Source organism: Vitis riparia, chromosome 13 (assembly GCF_004353265.1).
Source record: "Vitis riparia cultivar Riparia Gloire de Montpellier isolate 1030 chromosome 13, EGFV_Vit.rip_1.0, whole genome shotgun sequence".
NCBI classification, from domain to species: Eukaryota; Viridiplantae; Streptophyta; class Magnoliopsida; order Vitales; family Vitaceae; genus Vitis; species Vitis riparia.
In genome coordinates this window covers 20,928,794-20,951,242 of record NC_048443.1, presented here as the reverse complement: position 1 = coordinate 20,951,242, position 22,449 = coordinate 20,928,794, and the positions used below count along the sequence as shown (strand labels likewise).

The 22,449-nt window shown below is 35.1% G+C and overlaps 1 protein-coding gene and 1 non-coding gene across 2 annotated transcripts; one reads left to right on the top strand and one right to left on the bottom strand.

Moving 5' to 3' along the window:
• Positions 1 to 1,805: 1,805 nt before the first annotated feature.
• LOC117929308 (mRNA cap guanine-N7 methyltransferase 2) lies at positions 1,806 to 21,464 on the top strand. Its single transcript, XM_034849589.1, has 11 exons — positions 1,806 to 1,955; positions 2,039 to 2,117; positions 2,322 to 2,416; positions 3,672 to 3,743; positions 3,864 to 3,973; positions 4,978 to 5,100; positions 5,207 to 5,299; positions 6,066 to 6,134; positions 8,903 to 8,991; positions 9,092 to 9,192; positions 21,075 to 21,464. Exons 1-11 carry the CDS (start codon positions 1,854 to 1,856, stop codon positions 21,213 to 21,215), a joined length of 1,074 nt encoding a protein of 357 aa, XP_034705480.1. The 5' UTR covers positions 1,806 to 1,853; the 3' UTR covers positions 21,216 to 21,464.
• A 411-nt stretch (positions 21,465 to 21,875) lies between these two features.
• TRNAR-UCU lies at positions 21,876 to 21,948 on the bottom strand. The gene has a single exon. It is a non-coding gene; the product is annotated as a tRNA-Arg (tRNA).
• Positions 21,949 to 22,449: the final 501 nt, after the last annotated feature.

Sequence of the window (22,449 nt, the reverse complement as noted above, 5' to 3'; positions counted from 1 at the left end):
CTTGTACACACTTGTACAGTTAACACATTTGCATTGTACACTTAGTGTAAATGCCTTGTACAGTAACCAAATCCATAATAAGGACGACCGAACAAGTGCATATGGGTGGGAAAACAATGGTTCCACTCTCTTGGATAAGGAAAAATGAGGAAAAAATTAACCCTCTTTTTGGTTCATATGCATCATTAGTAGGGGAGCTAATAGAATGAATTAACATGGTAGACATGAAATAAAACGAGTGCAATGAGTGTGTTGTCAAGCAATATGTGTGAGGAATGTCCCCCACAATTGAAAAAAGTAAATGAGTAAGTTCTTCAAAATCACTTGAACACCCTTAAGATATACACCCTTGTACATTTAGTACATTAGCCTTGTACAGTTACAGGAAATCAACCTAGGTACAACTTAACGAGTGCATATGGGCCGGTTAACCACTTCCCAATGTCATGACTCAATGAAAAAGGGGAAAACGAAACCCAATTTAGTTTCCTATTCATCATAAGTGCACTAACTAGTCCCCACAGCTCAACGTCTGCACCATACCCATTTGTTCTCTAGAATATAAACCCAACAACCAGATTATAAAGTGAAGAATTTTCAAACAGGTGAAATGCCATTTTTTAGGAGATCTTTTCCAATGGATTAACTAGAAGTTTCTGCAATTTACTTAGCTTGTGCTTCATTTGTATGAGCCAAGATGGATATGATTAAAGCCTCATTTATACCCCACCCTGCACCCAAAAACACGCTATTATTAAGTTCAAAAATTTTTAAGAACACCCCAACACGAGATCAAAACGGATGTCTTTCCTCAAACCTTATACTAATCCAGTAAACAAACATCCACCACATCATCAAAGGAACCAACATGATCAAATCAAAATGTCAGAAAAATTAATTCACACCCACCCTCATTTCGATTTAGGAATAATGACGATCACATACATGCGAAGACTTTTCTGAGTTGCTCACAATCCTCGGTTGCTGAAGAAACCGATTAGGGGACATTCACAGTTGGCTTCGTCTTTGACCATGGTGTTTACGGAGGGAGAGAAATGGGTAGGAGGGTGGTGACCCTTTTTGCCATTTATTTCAGATTTTTCAATTAGATGACATGACATTTCAGGTTTAACACCTATGAAACCACTTTAATTTACAACCATTTGACTTGGAAATAATGAAGGGCATATTGGTCAGTTAATATCTCATAGCCTTTCTATTAAATTTGTAACATCTATGGACCAATTGTTAATTTTTGGGCCCAACTGGGCCCAAAACAGAATTCTCCCAAAGAAAAAAGGAGAGCTGACAAGGAAGAAGAGAAGGAGGAGGAGAAGGGCAATAAGAGAGAAAATGGGAAAGGGAAGAAGAAGAAGAAGAATGGGAGTGATGGTTACGGCTAGGTTGAAGAGGGTAAATTTGTCTTTTCAAATTATAATTAATTTTTTAAAAAATATAGATGTATGCTAGGTCTAACCAAATTTCAATCCTATTTAATTTAGCCTTTTTTTTAAAAGAATTATTTAGATTGATGTCTAAGAATTTTTTTTTTTTTTTTTAAATTTAGTAAAAGTTTTGAATTATATGTGACTAATTTTTATAAAAATTATAGAGAAAAAGGTCCTAAAAGGCTAAAAACCTGGCTCCACGTCAATAAACGGTCCTCGGCTTCATCCACTCCACCGTCCATTTGTTTGTGATACGATGACGTGTAAAGCATCCACAACATCCATCTCACAATTCGGTGTTACTACGTGGAATATAGGGCCCCCATCTCTTCCACTTTTTGGCGCCTTGGTTTTTCTCTTCATACACCGAGTCGGCCTGACTGGGAAGCTACTGCCAGGCCAACCATGACTTCAATTCCGGCTCCAAGAACCGAGTCCACTCACCATCGACTCTTCGAGTTCGCAAAAACTGCCCTCATCAAGATCTTCGTCTCTCCCTACGCCACCGTACGTGCCCTGACCCTCTCCTCACCTCACTCTTTCTAAAACACTGCTGATGAACGGTGTCGTTTTCGGTTGGTTTTGTGAAGGTGTGCGATCTCTACGCCGGAGCAGGATCCGACGCAGACAAGTGGGACGAAGCTCAAATCGGTCACTACATCGGAATCGGTAATCAACGTTTTATTTTATTTTATTTATTAATTATTTTTGAACGGAGTTTCTTGCTTTGTGAAAGCAAACATTTCAGTGTTTTTATCTCTTGAAGGCCAAAAAGGTGTTTTCAAAACGCTAGCCAAATGGTACTCTGTAAATATTTCTGGATGAATTGATTGCAAATTGATGACTTTTGGTGTTTTGGGGGTGTGGTGTTAGATGTTTCAAGTTCTGGACTAAGCCACACTAAGGAGGTTTGGGAGAGTCAGAGGAAGTCTTACAATGCTGATTTTTATGAACTAGATCCTTCCATGGTGAGCTTATCCATTTATTTATTAACTTGTAGTTGTTGTTAGTAAATAATTATTATTTGCCTCAACTGGGTGCCGCTGATTTTAGGGATTTCTTTGTTTATGGTTCTTGATTTTGGTCTTGTAAGGACAGAAATTCATGTTTAGTATTCAAAATTACTTCACCCCTTGTTTGGTTATGTAGAAGTCTGAGGAAAAGCAGAGGAAATAAGGATCTATTTAGTGGCAGAAGTGAAATGGTTTTTTCATTCTCCATTCATATTTGATTTTGGATGGTTTTCAATTCTTAAAGTGCTTGCATTTAAAAAAAAAAAAAATGAAAAATCAACATTTTAACCTTTTTTTAATGATCTATTTTCAGAAAATGTTTCTGAATTTTATGAATTCAGAAAATCTTTTTTCTTGTATACTTTTGTGAATTAGGCTAGGGTGTATATAAAGGACCACACTTTGTCTACGATTGACTATATAGATTGGTTGTTTGTCAAGTAAGGGGAAGACCTTTTTTTGTCTCCTTACCACAGCTTTTTTGGGTGTCGTTTGTATGCTTTGTGTGTACTGTTTTTGCCGCTTTTAGGCATCTCTAATGCAAACCCTTTTTTTACCTATCAAAAAGAAAATGTTTCCAGAAACAGTTTTTGAAAATCATGGAACTCATTTTGTGTGTTGTTTGCATTTTTCTGTCCTGGAAAATATATGACATGGTTCTCATTTCCATTACCAAGCAAGCTTTTTAGGTACTTTGGAGCTTTTGAGGCTTAGCTCAAATGGATATGAAGGTCACTAAAAATGTTTCATTAACAGGAAGAGTTTCAGAATTTTTTTTTCTTTAATTGAGTTGAATGTAGAACAATAAAATTTCAAACCAGGAGTCAAACCAAATTATTATTTTTTTTTTATTATTCTAATTAGCAATTAGATCTTGAATTCAAGAGGACTTTTTTTAAGTGCTGAAATTCTTAAAATTTGGCCGAGTTGACAAATTGACATCTAGCAGTTTCTGATGTCAAGAGAAGTGTAAATATGATGATGGGTCTCTTAATTGGCAGGATTTACTTTCCCCCCTTTCTGTATACTTGAAATTTTCTGTAATTTTTTTTCCCGGACTGATCATAACTTTCTAGCATGTTTTTCAACATGTTAATCCTTTGGTTATGTTATAAATATCAGATTTTTTTATGCATGTATATGTATTTCAGCTGTGTATGTTTTAATTGCTTTTGCATAGTTGTTCTCTGACATTATATCTCTTTGGCAGGAAAATCTAGAATTAAATTTGCAGGACAAGTGCAATACTGCTGATGTTGTTTGCTGCTTGCAGCATTTACAGGTTCCAAATTGTCTTTTTCTTTTGATGATTGTTGTTGTTTATTTGTTTATTTCCTCCTTTTTATTTTAACCCAAAAAAACATGAGAATAGAATGAAATTGAGATGGCTATTTACTTGCAGTTGGGTTTTGAAAACGAAGATAAAGGAAGAAGACTTCTACATAACGTGGCATCTTTGCTGAAACCAGGGGGTTACTTTTTTGGCATTACACCTGACTCATCTACCATATGGTATAGCCCTACGACTATCAAAGACCCTATTGCTTTTTTTCCTTTGGACCTGTTGTTTCTGGAGTTCATAACTTATATTGCATCCTGCATGCAAGGTTTTTATTTTCTTTGACCATCTTTTGTAATTTTTACTTTGTATTACCAATAAAAGTTGTTTTCTGATGGACTCACTCCAATCTTTGTTTCAGCTCTTTTTTGCTGGTACTAAGTGCAATATGAAATCTGAATAAATAAAGCTTTGTTAGGGCTTTTCCATCATAGTGAAGATGAGACCATATCTTAGAAAACAAGAGATATGCATTATCCAGAACCCCTCTCTCTCTCATACTGAGCATGAAACTTGGAACCTTGAAAGTTTGAGAGCTGCTTTCTGGATTTTGATGGATTAAAATTTTTTTTGATTCATTTCAATTTGATCATTTTAAAGCTCTAATTCTATACAGTTTGTGTTACTTTCACTCAACCAGGACTAAAGTTTAAGCTGAAAGCCTGAAACTGAAATTTGAAGAGTTTGTTTGAAGGAACTTAATGTGTAATTAACTCACAGTGACCTCATCGTTGGACAGTGAATTGCAAGATTGTAGATCAAGCGTGAAATGGTAGTTATTCTTTTAACGCTTTATGCATGGAATAGAACCAGGGAAGATGCTAATTCACTGCTCAACAAGTGGGTTTTCTTTTGAAATAAAAACTATTATTTTCACTTAGTCAGTGAGGGCTTATCCCTTTTCAATCTACATGGCATACGTACACGAATATTCAAACTCATTGACTCGGCTCAAAGCATGTGATCAAAGCTCTAGTGGCGCACATAGCAATATCACAATTGAATTCTCATTGGCCTGACCGGCGGTAATAGCGAACTAACACTGTTCTAATAGAAAGGGGGAGAGTTCTAATATTAATCCCATCCTCGGAATCACTTCTTTGCCTTTGCAACTTATGATCTAGATCTCAAGTTTCTGTTATTAGTCTCTTATCATTGTTATTTTGTTGCAACACAGGGCAAAGTACCAGAAGAATGTTGAAGCATACCACAACAGAGGCAGCAGCATGAAGCCGAACATTGTTCCAAATTGCATTCGATCAGAGAGCTATATGATCACTTTTGAAGTTGAAGAAGAGAAGTATAAATGAAACTAAGCTTCCCAATACACCTGCTTAATCAATGATTTTATAGATACATTTTGATAATACTTGTTTTTGTCTTACTTGATGAGCAATGTTTTCCAGGTTTCCATTTTTTGGAAAGAAATACCAGCTGAAATTTGCCAATGATACTTCTGCCGAAACTTATTGCCTGGTTCACTTCCCAAGCTTGATCAGGTTGTTCTTCTTAAACCACTACCTGATAACTCAGTGTTTAATCAATAGATAATGTCAATTAGCTGCCTTCTTGGTTGGCACCAAAGCTGTTAAAATCATGTATCATATTGTATATTGGTCAGTGTTTTCTCTACATCTTTTTATTATATTTATTTTGTATATAGGATACTCAGAAATTTAAAGTTAAATTGAAACATAGGTGGAAATATGCATAAACAATTAACATAATGAAATTGAAACAGATAATAAGTTCATTTTGTTCTGAAAAAACAAAAAAAGTTCATTTTGTTGAAAGTTATTTAGTTCCTCATATTAATTCTTCCTTAGGGTTTATATATAAAATACTAGTGTTATAAAATGTATTATGTAAATGCAATGATTCACAATATGTAGACAGCTTTTCAATCTCATAAACTCTGTGACTTTTCCAACATCTCAGTATCAAAGAAAAACTTGTTAATTCTATAACAAGAATATCTTACACCAATTCTTCTATTAGTTACTGATTCTTTCAAAATGTCAATGATTTAGTTCTTCCTCCAAAGTGCCTGTAATGTTAAGTAACATGAATAGAGGTTGAAAACCTTGATTGTAATAGGAAGGGTATTTTTCAACATATAAATGGTGCTGAGTATAAATTAGTCAAATTGATTACAGAACATCAGCAGACTAACACTTCTTTCCTCCATTTCACTTATTTTCTCAGCAGTTTTGAATTCTTGACATGCAAGGGATCTTCTGACACAGTCTACCTTATTTAACTCAGGTTGGCCAGGGAGGCAGGTCTTGAGTATGTGGAAATTCAGAACCTGACTGACTTTTATGATGATAACAGGTATGTGGATTTTTGTTTTGCAACTCATGGTTTATCTGTGTTATTTTACTTCATTTTTATTTTATTATTATTATTTTTATCAGAAAAAAACATTTCCATTCATCAATCAATTGGTAAATACAAGATGGATAAACAATTCTTCAAAGATGTACAAAAGAAGGTAGAAAGTGACCAGGAAATAAAGCCACAAAAACTAGCCCCTCCTTGTAAAAACCCGCATGTATACCTCCATCTGTTGCTTCCCATGGCTTTGTTAAGCATGTGGTCCTTTTCTGTTGCTTCCTGTGGATTCTGATTTGTGGATCAGATCTTGCTTTGTATAGGCATTTTTTTTCCATGTTCTATCCATGTCATATATTTGGAACCACAGGATCAACATGGTGATACCAGCAGCAATGTATTTTTTGTTTGGATTACATTTTGGTATTAAAAGAATGAAAGAAATTAAAACTAATGTATATTATAATTTATAGAAAGCTTTACTTATTTAGTTTGAATTAACTTTCTAAAGGGATGGGTTTCAAATTATAATCAAGACTTTTTTCACTCTTGAATTTATTGAATTCTAATTGGAAGGTTAGCATGGTAGCCAATGCCTGGTTTTAAGGTTCTCTAAAGGAGCTTTAAACTCAGGAGAGCATAATTTTGTTGCAGAATTTGAATTATGAATTACTGGAGATCAGTTATTGAAGAATGCATTATTTATAGCAAGGACATAGGATCATGTGGCATATTTGTTCTTCCAGACAGATGCAAAGAAGGCCCCACCTTTTTTTTTTGGGTAATATCAATTCTGGTAAATCACTTTCAATGGATATGGTGTTTTTCTAACCTCGGTGTTCATGGGCAGCTATTATGGCCTTTCTATTCTTTGTCACTTGTCCTTTTCTTTCCTCTTGTTAGTTTTTCAATTTGGAAGGATTCTCCAACCTTCTGTACATTCTTCTGTGCATTCAATTTGGATGGCAATAAAAAAAGGATGGGAGGTTTTCAAAGTTAGAACGCATTTTAAGGTTGATTCTAGGAACATGGTGAAGTTCTAGAAGGATAGATGGTGTGGGGATGAGCTGTTGAGGGATGCTTGCCCAAACCATTTTTCTATAGCTTCTTCTAAAGATGCTCGGGTGGCTGATGCTTGGGATGGTGGTAGCTGGAATCCTAGGTTCAGTAGACAGTTGAATGATTGGGAGCTGGAAGAGGTAGACAACTTCTTTGAGAGTCTGCATGACCATTCTCTTTCTATGGATTCTGAGGATTCAGTGGAGTGGGTTGATACAAAGAGTGGTATTTTTTCTGTTAAATCCTTCTACTCCTCCTTGGCTAGTAAGGGGGCGGATCCTTTCCCTCATGATACAGTCTGGAACTCTTGGGCCCCTGTTAGAGTCCGCTTCTTTGCTTGGGAGGCAACTTGGGGCAAGATTTTGACTTTGGATCAACTAAAAAAGAGGGGGTGGAAGTTGCGTAATAGATGCTACATGTGCAAAGAGGAAGAAGAAACGAGTGATCATATTCTTCTTCATTGCCCAAAAGCTCTTATTTTGCGGCAGCTAGTTTTTGCTTTATTTGGTGTACAGTGGGTGATGCACTCTTTAGTAAGAGGTTTACTCTTGAGTTAGGGAGGCTTTCTTGTTGGTAGAAAAAGGGAAAAGGCTTCGAAGGTTGCTCCATTATGCCTTTTTTGGTCCATTTGGAGGAAAAGAAATAGGATAACCTTTGGGAATTGTGAATGTTTAGGTCATTCTTTTAAAAGTTCTTTTTTGTATCTATTTGGGGATTGGGTAAGATTGTATATTGGGGTAGGCTCCTTGTCGACACTTGATTTTGTAGATTGGTTAGGAGATCTATAAGGCGGGTGCAGATGTTTTTGTGACCGCACCTTTTTGTTTTGGGTTTCTTGTATACATTGTGTATATTTTCCTTTTTTAATACAATTGCTTTTACCTATCAAAAAAATAAAAAATAAAAAAAATAAAAATTTACAGTAGCTATATCCTAGTTTCCCTAATTTCACCCAGTTTGTTGGTTTCTTGATTGGTGATGGTTCAAAAATTCATTGGTGGGAGGATCTATGGTGAAAGGATCAGCCTCGTTGCCTTCTCTATCCGAATTTCCATCGCATTTCACAGCTAGAGATCTTCTTATTCCTCATGTTCTAGGCATGTTTTAACCCTTCACATTCTTGGAACTTTGAATTTCGACATAACTTATCACCAGGAAATTGATGACCCTTTGTCTCACACTCCATTTGCATAATGTTTATCTTTGTCTTTTATTCGTGAGAGGATTGAGACCTTGGTTCTATCTAACTTTTTCTGCTACATCTTTTTTCCATGTGCTTCCCAAGATTGATTCTCCAGTTGCCTTTACTCAAATTAACTTTATTTGAAAGTTTAAAGTTACTCCCAAAGTCAAAGCATTTGCGTGGTTAATGCTCAGTCAATGGCAAATGCCAAAGATCTTTTACAGATTCAGAGACATTTCAATAGCTCTAACTCATTAGTATCCTTTGCTTGACAGTTTTTAATTTGTTTTACTGCCCATTCCATTCTCATATGTTGTTCTTGGGGAGCTGTTCCATAAACTGGTTTGAGTGGTTTCATTATTCCATTCTATTATTAAGTTCCGGGCATGCATGAATATATAAAAAAATTAGTTTCCCAAACAACCTCTGAGGCTTCAGTTTCCAACTTATTCTTTTGTAGAAAGTTCATTTTGTGTTGATCAAATTACATGTTGATCTTCCCCTGCTGTTTTATTGTTGCCTGAAGGGCACAATTTGCAGGCATGCTGCTTAATTCTGGTCCGAATCTGGTGGATCCTAGAGGGAGACTTCTTCCTCGATCATATGATGTATTAGGTAATTCATTCATTGTTTTAATTCTCCCATATTACCACATCTGGCTAGCATTACCATTTGGTTTGTCAGTTCTCATTCTTTTGGCATTTCCCTTTTGCAGGTCTATACACCACATTTATATTTCAAAAGGTTGACCCAGACATTGTTCCTCCACTTACGAGCCCCTTTATTATCAAGGATGGAAGTCACAATTATGAGGAGGCAAGTGTTTGTGATTGTTCAAAACATGCAAAATTCAAATAAAATATCATTGCAGTCTTAGTTCAATAAAATATCATGACTACTATAGTTCAAATATCATTATATTAGTTCAAATTAGTTTCTTAGTTATTGGTATTAGGGTGGTTCTAGTTTTTTTTACCATTATCCTTTGTAAACTGTATTAAAGCTTGTTGGAGCCTACATGAAATGGAGTGATTTGCTGTGGCGTTTCCTCTTCTCATCTCATTTAGCTGCCTAGGTCCTTCTCTGGTTTTACATCTTCCCTCTTAAACCCATATTATATGAAGGATTATTTATAATCATAAACAAGGAGATTTCTGCTATTACAGTTGTTGTGTGTTAACATCAGCATTGTACAGAGTACCCTAGGACATAGCAGTTGTGATTTATTTTCTTAAAGTACACCATGTGCTGGCCCACGGATTTTGGAGAATTTTTGCTCATTTTAAGGAACTCCAAACCTTTTTCGGGACAACAGTAGTTTTAAGGGTTTTTTTTTGGGTCCTCTCTCTTTTCCTTTACTGGATTCTAGTTCAGGGTCATCATGTTTGAAGATAAGTACAACATGGGTCATTACTTCTTTGATGCTCCTAAAATGTTGCTTTCAGAGGTCACTCAATTTTTAGTGGTGCTTTGAATCTGACTTCTGTTTTCTGATGACCTTATTTTTTGTGCCATTTGATGGTTCAGTGATGCATAGTTTAGTTTTTGCTGACGGCCAACGGTTCAGGAGCTTTTTATGAAAATAATGTTTCATTATGCTTCATCTTGTTGAAGTTCTTGGGGCCTTGTAAAATACATCTACATTTCTGTTTTTTTGTGGATAGTGACTTCCTGTTTAAGACTGTTGAACCTGATTGTAATGGTATCAAAGCTCTTCTAATTGCTTCCTATGATGGTGTTTGGACGCAAAGCATGACCATAAAATTGAATGGCATTATTGTAGTCTTATTAGACTCTTAGGTGCTAACAGAAACTTCAATATATCGTCTGAACCTCTAAATCAGTCAGAAGAGTGGATGCATCGTTATGTGGTTATGGAATATCAGGGAGCTTGCAGTTTATGCTATTGTTATTTTCCTAGACACAACAAAACAGTGTGCAGACATGTGGGATTTCTACTACAGTAAAATATATTTCACCTGTGTAACCGGTTTTTGAAGTTTCTTATTTGAACAAATAGATATTGCACCTCCAACATCTCCTTTGCCCATCCACTATTTGTCAGTTTTGCATAGGATATCCTCTATGGTGACCTTCCAATTACTTCGTGAAATGGTAGTCATATACTTGGCCTCCACTTACCAATTTAGAATTCATTTTAGTTTGGCTCTCTTATAATATCACTTCTACTTGTATTAGGAGTGGGCAAGAAATCCAGTGAATTGATCAACTCGAAAGAACTAAATTGAACCAATTTAATCATTTTTTTTTTCAATGTTTCAAAATTTATGAATTCAATTTATTAACTGAAATCATTGATTTGATTTTTAGGTGAAAATTTTTCATCTAATTTAAATTGAGCCAAACCATAAGTTATCTTTTCCTTGAATTTTTCCTCCCTAAAGCTAATCCTAACTCATTTCTCTCCTTTTCTTTCTTACTTCTGTCAACAATAACAAGTTTTTTCAACCATGAATATCTATATGAAATGTTTTTATTATTGCTTTATATTTTAGGTTGGATTATCATATTTTTGGGTTGTATTATACAACTTGTATTTCATTATTTAGTGTGATAACAAGTTTTTTTGGCTGTCATTTTTCTAGAAAATATGAGTCCAATTTTGGTCCAAACCAAATCAATTGAACCAAATCTAATCTTGATGTTAAATCAAGTCAATTTGGTTGACTAATTAAAAAATTATTTCTAACGGTTCCTTTTTTATCAAAACTGACCAACATGGTTCAGTTCTGGGTTGGTTAAGACCAAACCTAAATTAAATCTTGCCCAACCCTACATTGTATGATGTTGTGCTCCATTCAATCTTGCCAAGTGAGTATCATCTAGGTAAAGTGCTGTAGTGATGAAAATGCTGCACTATCCTATTGTTTAGGCTACTTAAATTTGTGGGAAGTAGTCCAGTGATTGAAAAAGCACGAGGAATATATGTTTCTAGCTAGTGCAGAAGTGGCGTGTAGAGCTGTGCTTGTATAGTGTGTGATATAATGTAGGCATAGAGGGTGTTAGGTAAATCAACTTGTTGACTTGATATGTTTTAATGGCTTAATTTAAGTTATTAAGCATATTAAGTATGGTAAAATGACTTAGTATTGTAACTTAAAGTTAAATGACTTTGATAAATCAATTTAATGACTTAATAACTTACGCATAATTTAACTTAACCATTAAGCAATAAATATTAAGTTTAACCAAACGCTCTCTTAGCTTTTCCCTTTCTTTTGGTAAGCAAAGAAATATGCATATATGTGTGAAAAGGAAAGATATACACCAATGTACATGAGCTGTATACAACGGGCACCACGTGGCAAATCCACAAAAGAGAAACAAAAAACAACTCTCTCTCTCTCTCTCTCTCTCTCTTTCTCAACATGATCTTAACCAATGTACAAAATCGATCTAGGGCATTCAGCCTTCCATTATGTACATCCCAACCTAAGCTAACATACTACTTAGCACAACCATTTCAACTTATTCTTAGATTGCTCCTCATTTCCAAACACTTTGCAATTTCTCTCCTACAACGTCCAAAAATGCATAGTGGAGTCGCTTGCCAAACCTTCTTTCATTTCCTCCCTACAAAGTGGTCATGGAAATTTAAAGGAGTTTCTCTAATTGTGGAAGGAAGCACCCAAACTCCACCAAATAGGGAGAAACAACAATTGCCCATAGAACCCTTGACATGGTGCAATGAAGACGGATGTGATCGATTGATTCTCCTTCAATTTTACATGGATAACAAATGTTCACCAGTGGCCTCCTCATCTTTGAAGCTGATCTAATATCAAGACTTTTCCCTAATTGGCTTCCCAAGCAAAAAAGGTCGCTTTAGTTGGGACCTAAGAAATCCAAATAATGCCCGAAGGGAAGGGGATTTTGATTCTAAATAACTCCCTTAGTTTCTCTCACAAGAAATAGGAAATCTTGATTTGGAATTCTATGAGGATGTTTTGTGATAATCAAGAAGCTATTTTGTATCTCACAAAAGGATAAACAATAATGATATTGATTATTTCTTGTTCAAGATAAAAACGCACTGAGATTGATTGGTAGCTATTTTGTGCAAAATTGGGTAATGATAAAAAAGATTATCTCGTGCATATGTCTAGCCTAAAGTTGATTCAGGAGATTATCTAAAAACATTAGGAAATAGTTGAATTCAAGCATATCTTTTTTTTATAGAGTTGGGTATGTTTCTTTATCTTATGCTCAAACCTTCATCTTGAAAGGGAGTGTTAAAATATGTATTAAAGCCATTCATAGATCCTCAGGTAAGGAAGGGCATGCGATAGAATATAGAAACCAAATTCTGTATTTAGTTTAGTGTTAGATTGGACAAGTTATGCATTGTGCCATTTATATCCCTTGTTTGTGGAATATGGAAATCCATTGGAGTGGATGAGATGTCCATATATCACAAACAAAAATAGCAAGGTTTGTGATAAACTTGTGTTGGTGTGAATGAGATCAGGGTTTTGAATCCTACAAACTACATTATTATGGTGGTCTAAGTGTTATTATCAAATGTCATGATTTCAGTCTCAATTACAGAAGGAAGAATTAAAAAAATACAAGGATATTGAATCAAGAGCCTTAATGTATACCAAAGACACTAAAGGATACCTAGGATACTATATGGAATATAATATATGATACTACTATACATTTAATAACTAAATTCATATAGATTACAAATATGCATTTTGTGTGTTGTATTTTTATATACAGATGTGATACATAATTTCATATATGTGGTACACAAGATGTGCAATATGTGCAAAGACTTTTTTTTGGTAGCTTTGAGAATGATTTACTTGCTGTATTTGGGAGAATTTCCTAAACACTAGAAGCAGCATTTGAATCCCAAAAGTAACTTTTAAAGATATTCAAATAAAACTCTCAAACATGTATAGCACATAATTCAACATGTGTATCTAAGGAATTTATTGTTGCTCAAACTTAATGTGGGAACCAATTTGAGATTAATGAAATGTTTAAAAGAGTAAAAATTGCCCTTATTTTCATAAAAGCATTTTTAAGATGGTCCCTAAACGCAAGATCAATTGGACAAAAATGGCACGTACATTTGCTTCTACTTGTTCTACCACTCAACAAGAAAAGCTAAAACCTACCTCAAATGGGCATGCTATATGTTTTCCTTAGAAACAATCATTACACTATAAAGGTAAGTTGTAGTTAACAAAAACAGTTGAAGACTCTATGCTTTTGGTTGCCTCTTTAAAAAAATAAGTTTTCTTTTTAGTGTACTTGGAATCTATGCCTTCTACTTAAGTTGTATGTTTCAAATGAGGTTTACCATCATACTCTATGTACAAGCAGGTTAAGTTTGGCTACCTTTGATCGTTCTAGTAATCTTGGGTTCAATTGCCAATGCAAAACTAAACTTGTTTCACATGAGTTCTTACCATAAAGCCACAATAATCTCTAAACGTGGTTTATTTCATCTTTCTTGGAGTCTTTGAAGAGCAACCATCAAAATTAAGGTTAAGATAGCCTTAGCGAAACAGAAGCAATCCACACAAGCTCCCTACCATACTCTTGTTGCCCTTAAAACACCTTTATCTGATTGAGCATAATTAAGCTCTTAGGGATGCTCTAAAAAAGCCTTATTCTCAAATCCCTTAATGAAGTGAGGTGGTGCATGGAATGCCAAAGTAGGTGTAGTGATTTTTGCTTATTCTAGAAAATAATTGGAGTAGCAATGGAGTGGGTGTGGGATGGTTCACTCTTCTCCTGACCCCAATCAGAGGAGAGTGAAACATAACATTTTCCAAACCAAACCCATGTTGGAAAGGAAACCGCAAATCCCATTCCCACCTCAATTTAAGGAAGAAGAGAGGACAAAACTAAAACATAAAGTGGTCTTATGATTCAGATGGAATCTAGAGAAAAAGATATTATAACGCTATCTTTAATGAAAATTATAAAAACAGTGCTATAGTTTAAGGGTAAAAGCATTTGAGAAAAGAAAAAAGCAAAACACTAAAATTTTGTGTGGATGCTGGAGAAAACATAATGAATATCAAAGGTCTTTTTTTGGTAATTCTCTAGCCTTTGGAAACCTCACTTATAGTGGTTTTACAGAATTTATTTTTGTTTTCTTTTCATTTGTTTCTCAAAAACTAATTAAAGAAGATTTTTTTTTTTTTTTTTAAAAAAAAAAAAAGAAAAAAAGAGAAGAAGAAGAAGAAGAAGAAGAAAGTAACATGGCATTTTCCTTTTTATCTGAAGTTTGAGTAGGTGTGAACTTGTCTGAAATCCGAATAGGAATCAATGCAAAAGTATCATTCAGACTTTAGATTTCATATAAAAGTTAAAACTATTAACTTTTTGTATTCAAACAAAAAATCTAAAAATAAGACTTGACTTAAAGATACAAACGAAACTAAAACATTTGAAGTCTCAAATCAACACTTTAGGGGAAAAAAACCCTAAAATTGTTTTTTGTTTTTTTAAAAAAAAATATTTTTCTCATCAACCAAACAAGAAGAGAGAGAAAAGAAATGTGCACCTTTAGAACTAGAATGTCAAATAGATAGAAAGTGAATGTCAACACCAGACTCATGAAAGATGGCAGTATGAGCAGGTGTAGTGGCAATGTGGACAAAACTAAAGAGAGAAGGGTTAGATTTTTTTGTATAGAATGATATGTCTGTAATTAATAATAAAATAGAAGGTAATTTATACTTAATCTGTGGAGCAAGTTGAGCAGTAGGATACTGTGGTCCAGTCCAAATCTGATCTGATTTGTAAGAAGTTCCTGAACCCCCCACCCTTTTCTGGATTACTTACTCCCCAAGTCCATCCTTGTAGAGGCAGATTTGGGCAGCTTACCTGAAAACTGGTCACATCGCCATACCGTAACATAATAGTGTTCCGTGTTCCATCTCCAACCAAATCACCTAGATGATTGGAAACTTTACTCCTAGTAGGAATGCACCTGGATTCAAAATCCCTCTTCTATTAGTAAGAACTTGCTTTAGTTGTATTTCCTAAGAAATAAGAACAACTAGTTCAAATACATTATCAGTAAGTACCAGTTATGGAATCTCATTATCCATGGGCTTATTAGCTAAATGAATATTGACACATGATATTCCTAGTTGCTTCTTGTGGATTTTTATTGCCTCATGCATTTGAAATCGATGTTTGTGTAGATATATGTGTATGTGAAAATTTTGGTGAGCAAGCCCTTTGTGTTTGTTTTGGACGGATTGGAAGGCAAGGAACAACATTGCGTTCGATAACAAGGCTTTTTCTATCCAAAAGTTGAAAAGGGATTTTGTTTTTAGATGATTTTCACTAACGTTAGTAAGTTTTTTTGAATGGTTGGGTACTTGTTGAGGTTCTTCCTCTGTTTTCTCTTGTTTGAGCCTTGGTGGTGAAGGGAGGTTTTTTTTCTTGTATACCTTGGGTCGCTTTTCTGGTGGCTTTTTTTCTTTTAATTTGAGTCTTTATATAGTGTGTGTGTGTGAAAATGGATTGAGTAATACTTTCCTTTATCAAAGAAAAGTGTTTCTCTTGTGGGTAAAGTTGTACATAGGTGATGGTTCAATATCTCTAATAGATCTTGTTGAGTGGTTGGGTACTTATTAAGGAAGGGAGATATTTTTTTTTTTAATCCCGTCTTGGTTGCTCCTTGGCTCTTTTTTTGTTGTTTTCTTTGGCACTCTTTGTATACTTAAATGTATTTGTTGTGCTTTTGCTTTTTTTAATGAATAACATCATTGCCTATAAAAGAAAAAAAAGAAAAAAAAGAAAGGTGTTTCTAGCTTGCATGGCCTGATCATTAATCTTGAACATTTCTAAACAAACTAGGTAGGTTGCTAGTATAGTTTCCTAAACATGATTTTTCTATTTACTAAAAGAATTATATTGGAATGTAGGAGGTTGGTTATTCCAGAGTTCATGTGAGTGAAACAAAGCTAGCTCATAACTCATATTCATGTTGGAAGACATTGGAGATGATGTGGGATTTGCTTCATTTTTATGTTTCCTTTTGGGCTTACTGTACAAACATTTTTAAACCCTATCCTTTGAGTGTAATTCAGCTTAGTTGGCTTTCGATATATACACCCTAGGGTTGGGCCTATAGGGGTTAAGAGTTGTTATACTTGTATAGGCCATTTGTAGAGCCATCCTTGTACCTTTTGTATAGCTATCCTTGGTTAGTGGAGGATTACTCAATTCTTTTTTCTTTTTTTTTTATCAGTAAATGAGATTTGTACTAAAAACGCCAAAAAGGGCAGACCAAAGTACACACAATGTATACAATAGCAACCAAAAAGCGCCAAAAAAAGGAAGAGAAAACAAAAAGATACTCCCTCTGTCAAACCGACCCCAACCAATCAATGAAATCTACTAAGGACATCAATCTTGCACCTATAAACAGTTTGGTCCAAGTTAATAAGTTACACAAAAACAAGTATTTCAGCCTTTGGATTGAGAGTTCCATATTCTCAAAAGATCTTCTATTTATCTCTTTCCAAATAGTCTAGAAGAGGCATAAAGGAGCTGTCCTCCAAACCTTTTTTCGCTTTCTTCCAACAAAGGAACCATGCCAGCCTAGCAGAGTCTCTCTAACTGTGGACTGCATCACCCAAAAAACTCTAAAGAGAGAGAATGATAGCTCCCACAACACCCTTGCCTTGTCACAATGCAAAAGGATGTGGTCAATAGACTCCCTCATGAGACAGACATAGGAAACAATGGTTGGCCAAAGACCACCCCATCCTTTGAAGCTAGTCAAGATTCAAAGCTTTGTCCCAAGTCGCCTCCCAAGCAAAAGGGCACACTTTAAGAGGAATCTACGCGTTTTACACAACACTAGAAGGGAATTGCACTACCCTTCCTGCCTCTAGGCTAGCATAAAGTGATCTAACAGAGAAAGTTCCACTCTTTGTATCAACCCAACACACTTTATCCTCTTTACCCTCTTCTACCACTTTATCTTGAAGTCTTGCTTAAAAGCGTTCCACAATAACAATCTCCCAATCATTTAGGGGCCTCAAGAAGTTAGGATTCCAGCCACCCCTCTCATTAGAATGCTGCCACAACTCCGCCACCCCTGCATCTTTAGAGTTAGAAAGAGCAAATAAAAAGAGAAATGAAACATTTAATGGCTCATCCCCGCACCACTTATCTTTCCAAAACTTTATTCTTTTCCCATTGCCCACCGAAAAGGACAATTTAGAACTAACAACATCCCACAACTTTCTTATGGTCTTCCATAACCTAACACCATAGCCTCCTCTCACTTCCTTAGAGTGCCAACCCCTTCCAAATCCCCATATTTACCACTAATGATTGTCTCCAAAAGGCCTCCCTTTTTGAAGCAAAGCAACAAATCCACTTACAAAGGAGGGCCTTATTAAGCGAGTGAAGGCACCTAACACCTAGGCCCCCTTTCCTTCTGTCAAAGCAAACGGTATCCCACTTCACTAGATGAGGCTTACTATCTAAGGTCCCGCCTCCCCATAGGAAGTCCCTTTGAATTTTTTCCAACCTTAACCGCACAATCCTTGGCATTCGGAAAAGAGACAAAAAGTAGATTGACAAACTAGATAACGTACTTCTAATCAATGTTAGTCTTCCCCCTTTGGAAATATATTGTCTTTTTCACAAAGCCAATCTTTTGCGGAATCTTTCTTCCACCCCATCCCAAGCCACCGACAAATTAAAAGGGGCGCCTAAAGGGAGCCCCAAATAGGTGGTCAGGAGTACTCCCACTTTACGGCCTAATACAAGAGCCAACTCATCAAGGTTCTCTCGCTCTCCTCACCAGAATAAGCTCACTCTTTGTTAAATTAATTTTCAGACCCAAAATGGCTTCAAACCACATAAGCAACCAACTTAAGTAGGTCAATTGGGTATGGGAAGCCTCTCAAAACACCAAAGTATACATCATGGGGAGGATTTCTCATCCTTCTCATGTTTCTATTCTCAATTAATACATATATTTGTTTTTGATCAAAAAAAAAAAAAAAAAAAAAAGTGGGGATAGTGTTGATAGGTCACCCAAGGATACGCTCAAGTATAGGATGAAAGAGAAGGTTCTTTCTTGGGTGATAGGCACAGTTCCAGCTGGTTGCATTATTGACTTCTAGGTGTCGTGCCGTGATAGTGTTGTTAAGCCTAAAGAAGGAACAAATTACGTTTGTAACATTGGTTGTAGAGGCAGGATAAAGTGTCAGGTAGTGAGAAAGTAATAGAGTATATGAGACAGTCAGATCAACAGCGATAAAGAGAAGGATCTTTTGGATTGTTTTGAGGAGTCTTGAGGAGTACCTATCTACTTGAATTACCTTTTGCATAATCCCAAGGAAACAGGTCTGTGAAGAGTTTATCTTCTCTCTCACCATTGTCTGAACATGGAACACAACACTCTAGATTAAGAGGTATGTACACTCTAGATTGACTCTTTTATTAACAACCATCCAAGAAAAGATGTCCACTTTAGATAGAACACTAGACTTCTTGATGAATTTAGCATGAGGGAAAATAACTGGGAAGGACTCTTAGCCAAGGCAATAAAAGGGGACTTTGACAAAACCAAGGTTCAAACCCTCACATGAAGAAATGAAGGAGATAAATAGCAAGGATTCAAGTGATGCATAAGGAGAGATCGGTAATTTCCTGGTCTGGAGATAACAACTCAGGAAAAATTATAATCCTTAAAATAGAAGTCTGCAACATTGCAGTAAAAGTGCTGATCTGCCCATCATGTTTCCTCCCAGATGTAATTTTTGAACCATCGGTAATGGAGAAGCACAAAACTTTACAATGCCACTGATATGACCACCTGACTATAATGTTAGCATCCCATCTGCTGGAATGCAGATTATAGATGCTTCTGGTAACACTAAGCTACAATCAGTTACTTTCTTTGGGAAACCTCCATGATTATTTATCCAAGAAGGTCCTTTTCCTATTAGAGATCTTTATAGACCTCTTTGCTCTTTGGTGTGCAGATTTGGGTTTAGCTTACTAAATGATTTTCCTTCATTTGCTTTCAACTAGGATTTGTTTTGTTGGATTGGTTAGTACTTCCTTATTTTACTAGGATTTGTATGGAGTTTTAGTTGGATGGGTTAGTCTCCTTATTCTGTTGTGATTTTTTAATTAATGGTCTACATATAAGTTGATATTTCTTTCTTTGAAGAAGAATCGCGATAATATTTTATGTTTTCAACATATTTAGAAGATCTTAAAGATTGTCCATACAATCCCTAGCCTTAGGTGTGGTGGCTAAGGATCCAAGGAGCAATTCTTAGAACCCTATTAGTGGGATGCTAGTAGTTTTCCTTCTTCTCAATTCTTATTTCTTTAATTTTTTTTTTCTGCAACTATAACCCATGAACCTTCATTGCCAATAACCCATCTAAATCTCAAATGGTTACTGTTGCTTCCCTAAACCACTTTTTTCAGTTCTACTCATGGCCCTAAAACAAAGAAGCTTTTTTTTCTTAAACTCTAATCAAACCAGGCCTAGTTTTTTTTCACTTCAGCAATTTACCAGTGCTTGATTCTTCCCTAATAGTCCAAGATCATTTATGCATGGATATAGATAATATTTGGGAAAATTAATTAGATACTCATAGCTTTCTTTAAGTGATAGGTGTAAAACGCTCATCCTGTGAATCTGACACTGAAAGTTTAGTGTGTAGATAAGATATATTTTCAAAGGATTACACATCATTAGATTGCATTGATTGATAAAGCACATGTGGAACCCTATACTCATCCATGTTCTGAATTTTCGAATCTTTTGCTTAAAAAAGGAAATCTCTTGGTCAGACATTCAACTGTGAACAGGTATGTTATTTTATTTTTTATTGTGTTAGCACATCTTTAGGCTCAAATTTTCAACTTCCTCCAATTGAAACTCAGATGTGTCTGTAAATATTTTCCAAAAAAGGTAATACTTGGAAGGTTCCATTTAGTATAGAGAACAGTGATAAATGTTATAAGGTTACATGTACCACAGAGAGCGGATGGTGTTTTTTTGGCAATGGAGGCAAAAATAAATAAATAAATAAATGTCATCTTTACATGTTGAAGTAACTTTTAAACAATAATGCAAATATGCAATAAGCTTTTTGAGGAAAGATATTAAAGAGTGATTTCTTTTGAGTTTCCAATAACAGTCACCCTTTTGTGTTAGATATTGAGGAATGAGGTTTTGACACTCGGATTGTCATGCACATGTACATTACTTATGCATTTAATTTTTCATTAATACATAATCTTGCATTTATTTTCCATTTCTTTGAATTTATTTTGTAGTCCAATTGTAGGCAACAATACATGCTAGCTGTAATACACAGAAATTTGTAGTGGTAATTGATTTGATACATGATTTGATAACTACCATATATTGATTATGATTCTTGTTAGCACTGATAGTTGAAAACATGTATGCAATATATTGGCTTTTAGAATCTATATGAATAGAGTGACAGCTCACAGCTCAAGAATTTCTTCTTCCCTTATCTCTTATAATTTATCATTGATGCCCTCATGCTTAGATGCATGTGGCTGGATTGGTAAATATCTCATCTCAACCCCAAGACATGTATGAACTGAATTGAACGAATACCTCATCTCATCCTTTTGCCTTCTTTTGTAACCTTAAATTTTTGTTGATTTTGATGTTGTAGAGAGAATGGCAAGGCGCTAACTGGAGAGATGAGGAGATGAATGGGCAAACAGAGCCGCCTCATGGACTAGGGAAGATATCTGAACAAAAGGGCATATTGGGTCCAGGGCCAGCTGATCTACGCTTCTCAGAAGCATTCTGAACAGGAGGTGGCTTACATGGAAGAGGGACATGTCTCAGGAACGTGAAGCACATTGTGGCATGTTATTGTAAACTATTCCTGTGTTAATGTTACTGGAGGGTTGCCTGTTTGTTCACTTATTCAGGTAGTTTGTAAATGAAAGCAGAACATTTTTTAATATAAACGGGACTACATATATAATCTGTCTGAAAAAGAGCTATAGATTACAGCTCTCAGATTTGGTGGGTAATAATTTCCAATTTTTAAGTTGATCAGATTGTGTCTTCAAAACTTCTGGGTATTCCCCAAGAAAAGTGGCCAAATTTTACTTTTGGAAACATAGAAATGTTTATTTACTATGTTTTATATTTGAATTCTGGAACAGCTTAAATCCCAAATTCAAAATGGAAATCATTCATCCTGAATAAGGTAATTGCAAAATGACTTTAACAAAGGTGTCAAATGTTGTTGGTTGTCATTTTGGATTAAATGGGGTCATGATTTTCACTGTGAAAACGCTTCCAAGATTCTGGAAGTGGCAATTCTGATTTTCTAAAATGCAAAATGCTTTCCTGTTTGCCTACGGTGAGAGAGACGCTTTGCACAAAATTGGCGAATTTTTGCATCTTCCCTTTTCATGCTTCTTTATTTTTCAGAATATAATAAAAAGTTGGATGCGCACACGCCCGGTGGGACTCGAACCCACAATCGCCTGATTAGAAGTCAGACGCCTTGTCCATTAGGCCACGGGCGCTTTGCTATATGGGTTGTGGAACTTATTTATATCTTTTAAAATTAGTCTTGAAAATAACAAAAAAGTTAAGAAAAATAATTTTCTTATATTTCATTTTACAATAAAAAAATAGTAAATAAAATAAATTTTAATTAAAATTAGTTAGACATTTATATATTTTTAAAATTATTTAATTTTAGATAAAATAGGTAAAATGAATTTGAAATAATATATAAAAATAATTTATTGACTTAATTTTTTTTCCCATTTTCCTTCAAATTTTTTCATAACCAAATATACCCTAAATAATCATGATTAATTCTCAAGAATTCAATGATTCAAAACATGGACGCATAATACTCTTCCCATAAAATAATAGCCCCTCTTTTCCCCAAAAATACTGAATCTTTGGCCCTTCAAAATCAAACTGCAGCCATGCTATAGAACTTCTGGATTAAACCAACCCATGCTTCCCCAAAAACCATTAACAACCTTGTTCAAATCAGCTTGCTTATTAACAAT

Excerpts from the sequence above, each read along its gene's own strand:
- LOC117929308 (XM_034849589.1), top strand. The coding sequence starts at position 1,854 with ATGACTTCAATTCCGGCTCCAAGAACCGAGTCCACTCACCATCGACTC. Across the intron at positions 3,744-3,863 it reads GCTGCTTGCAGCATTTACAG|TTGGGTTTTGAAAACGAAGA; the intron begins GTTCCAAATTGT and ends ATTTACTTGCAG. Across the intron at positions 8,992-9,091 it reads TCGATCATATGATGTATTAG|GTCTATACACCACATTTATA; the intron begins GTAATTCATTCA and ends TCCCTTTTGCAG.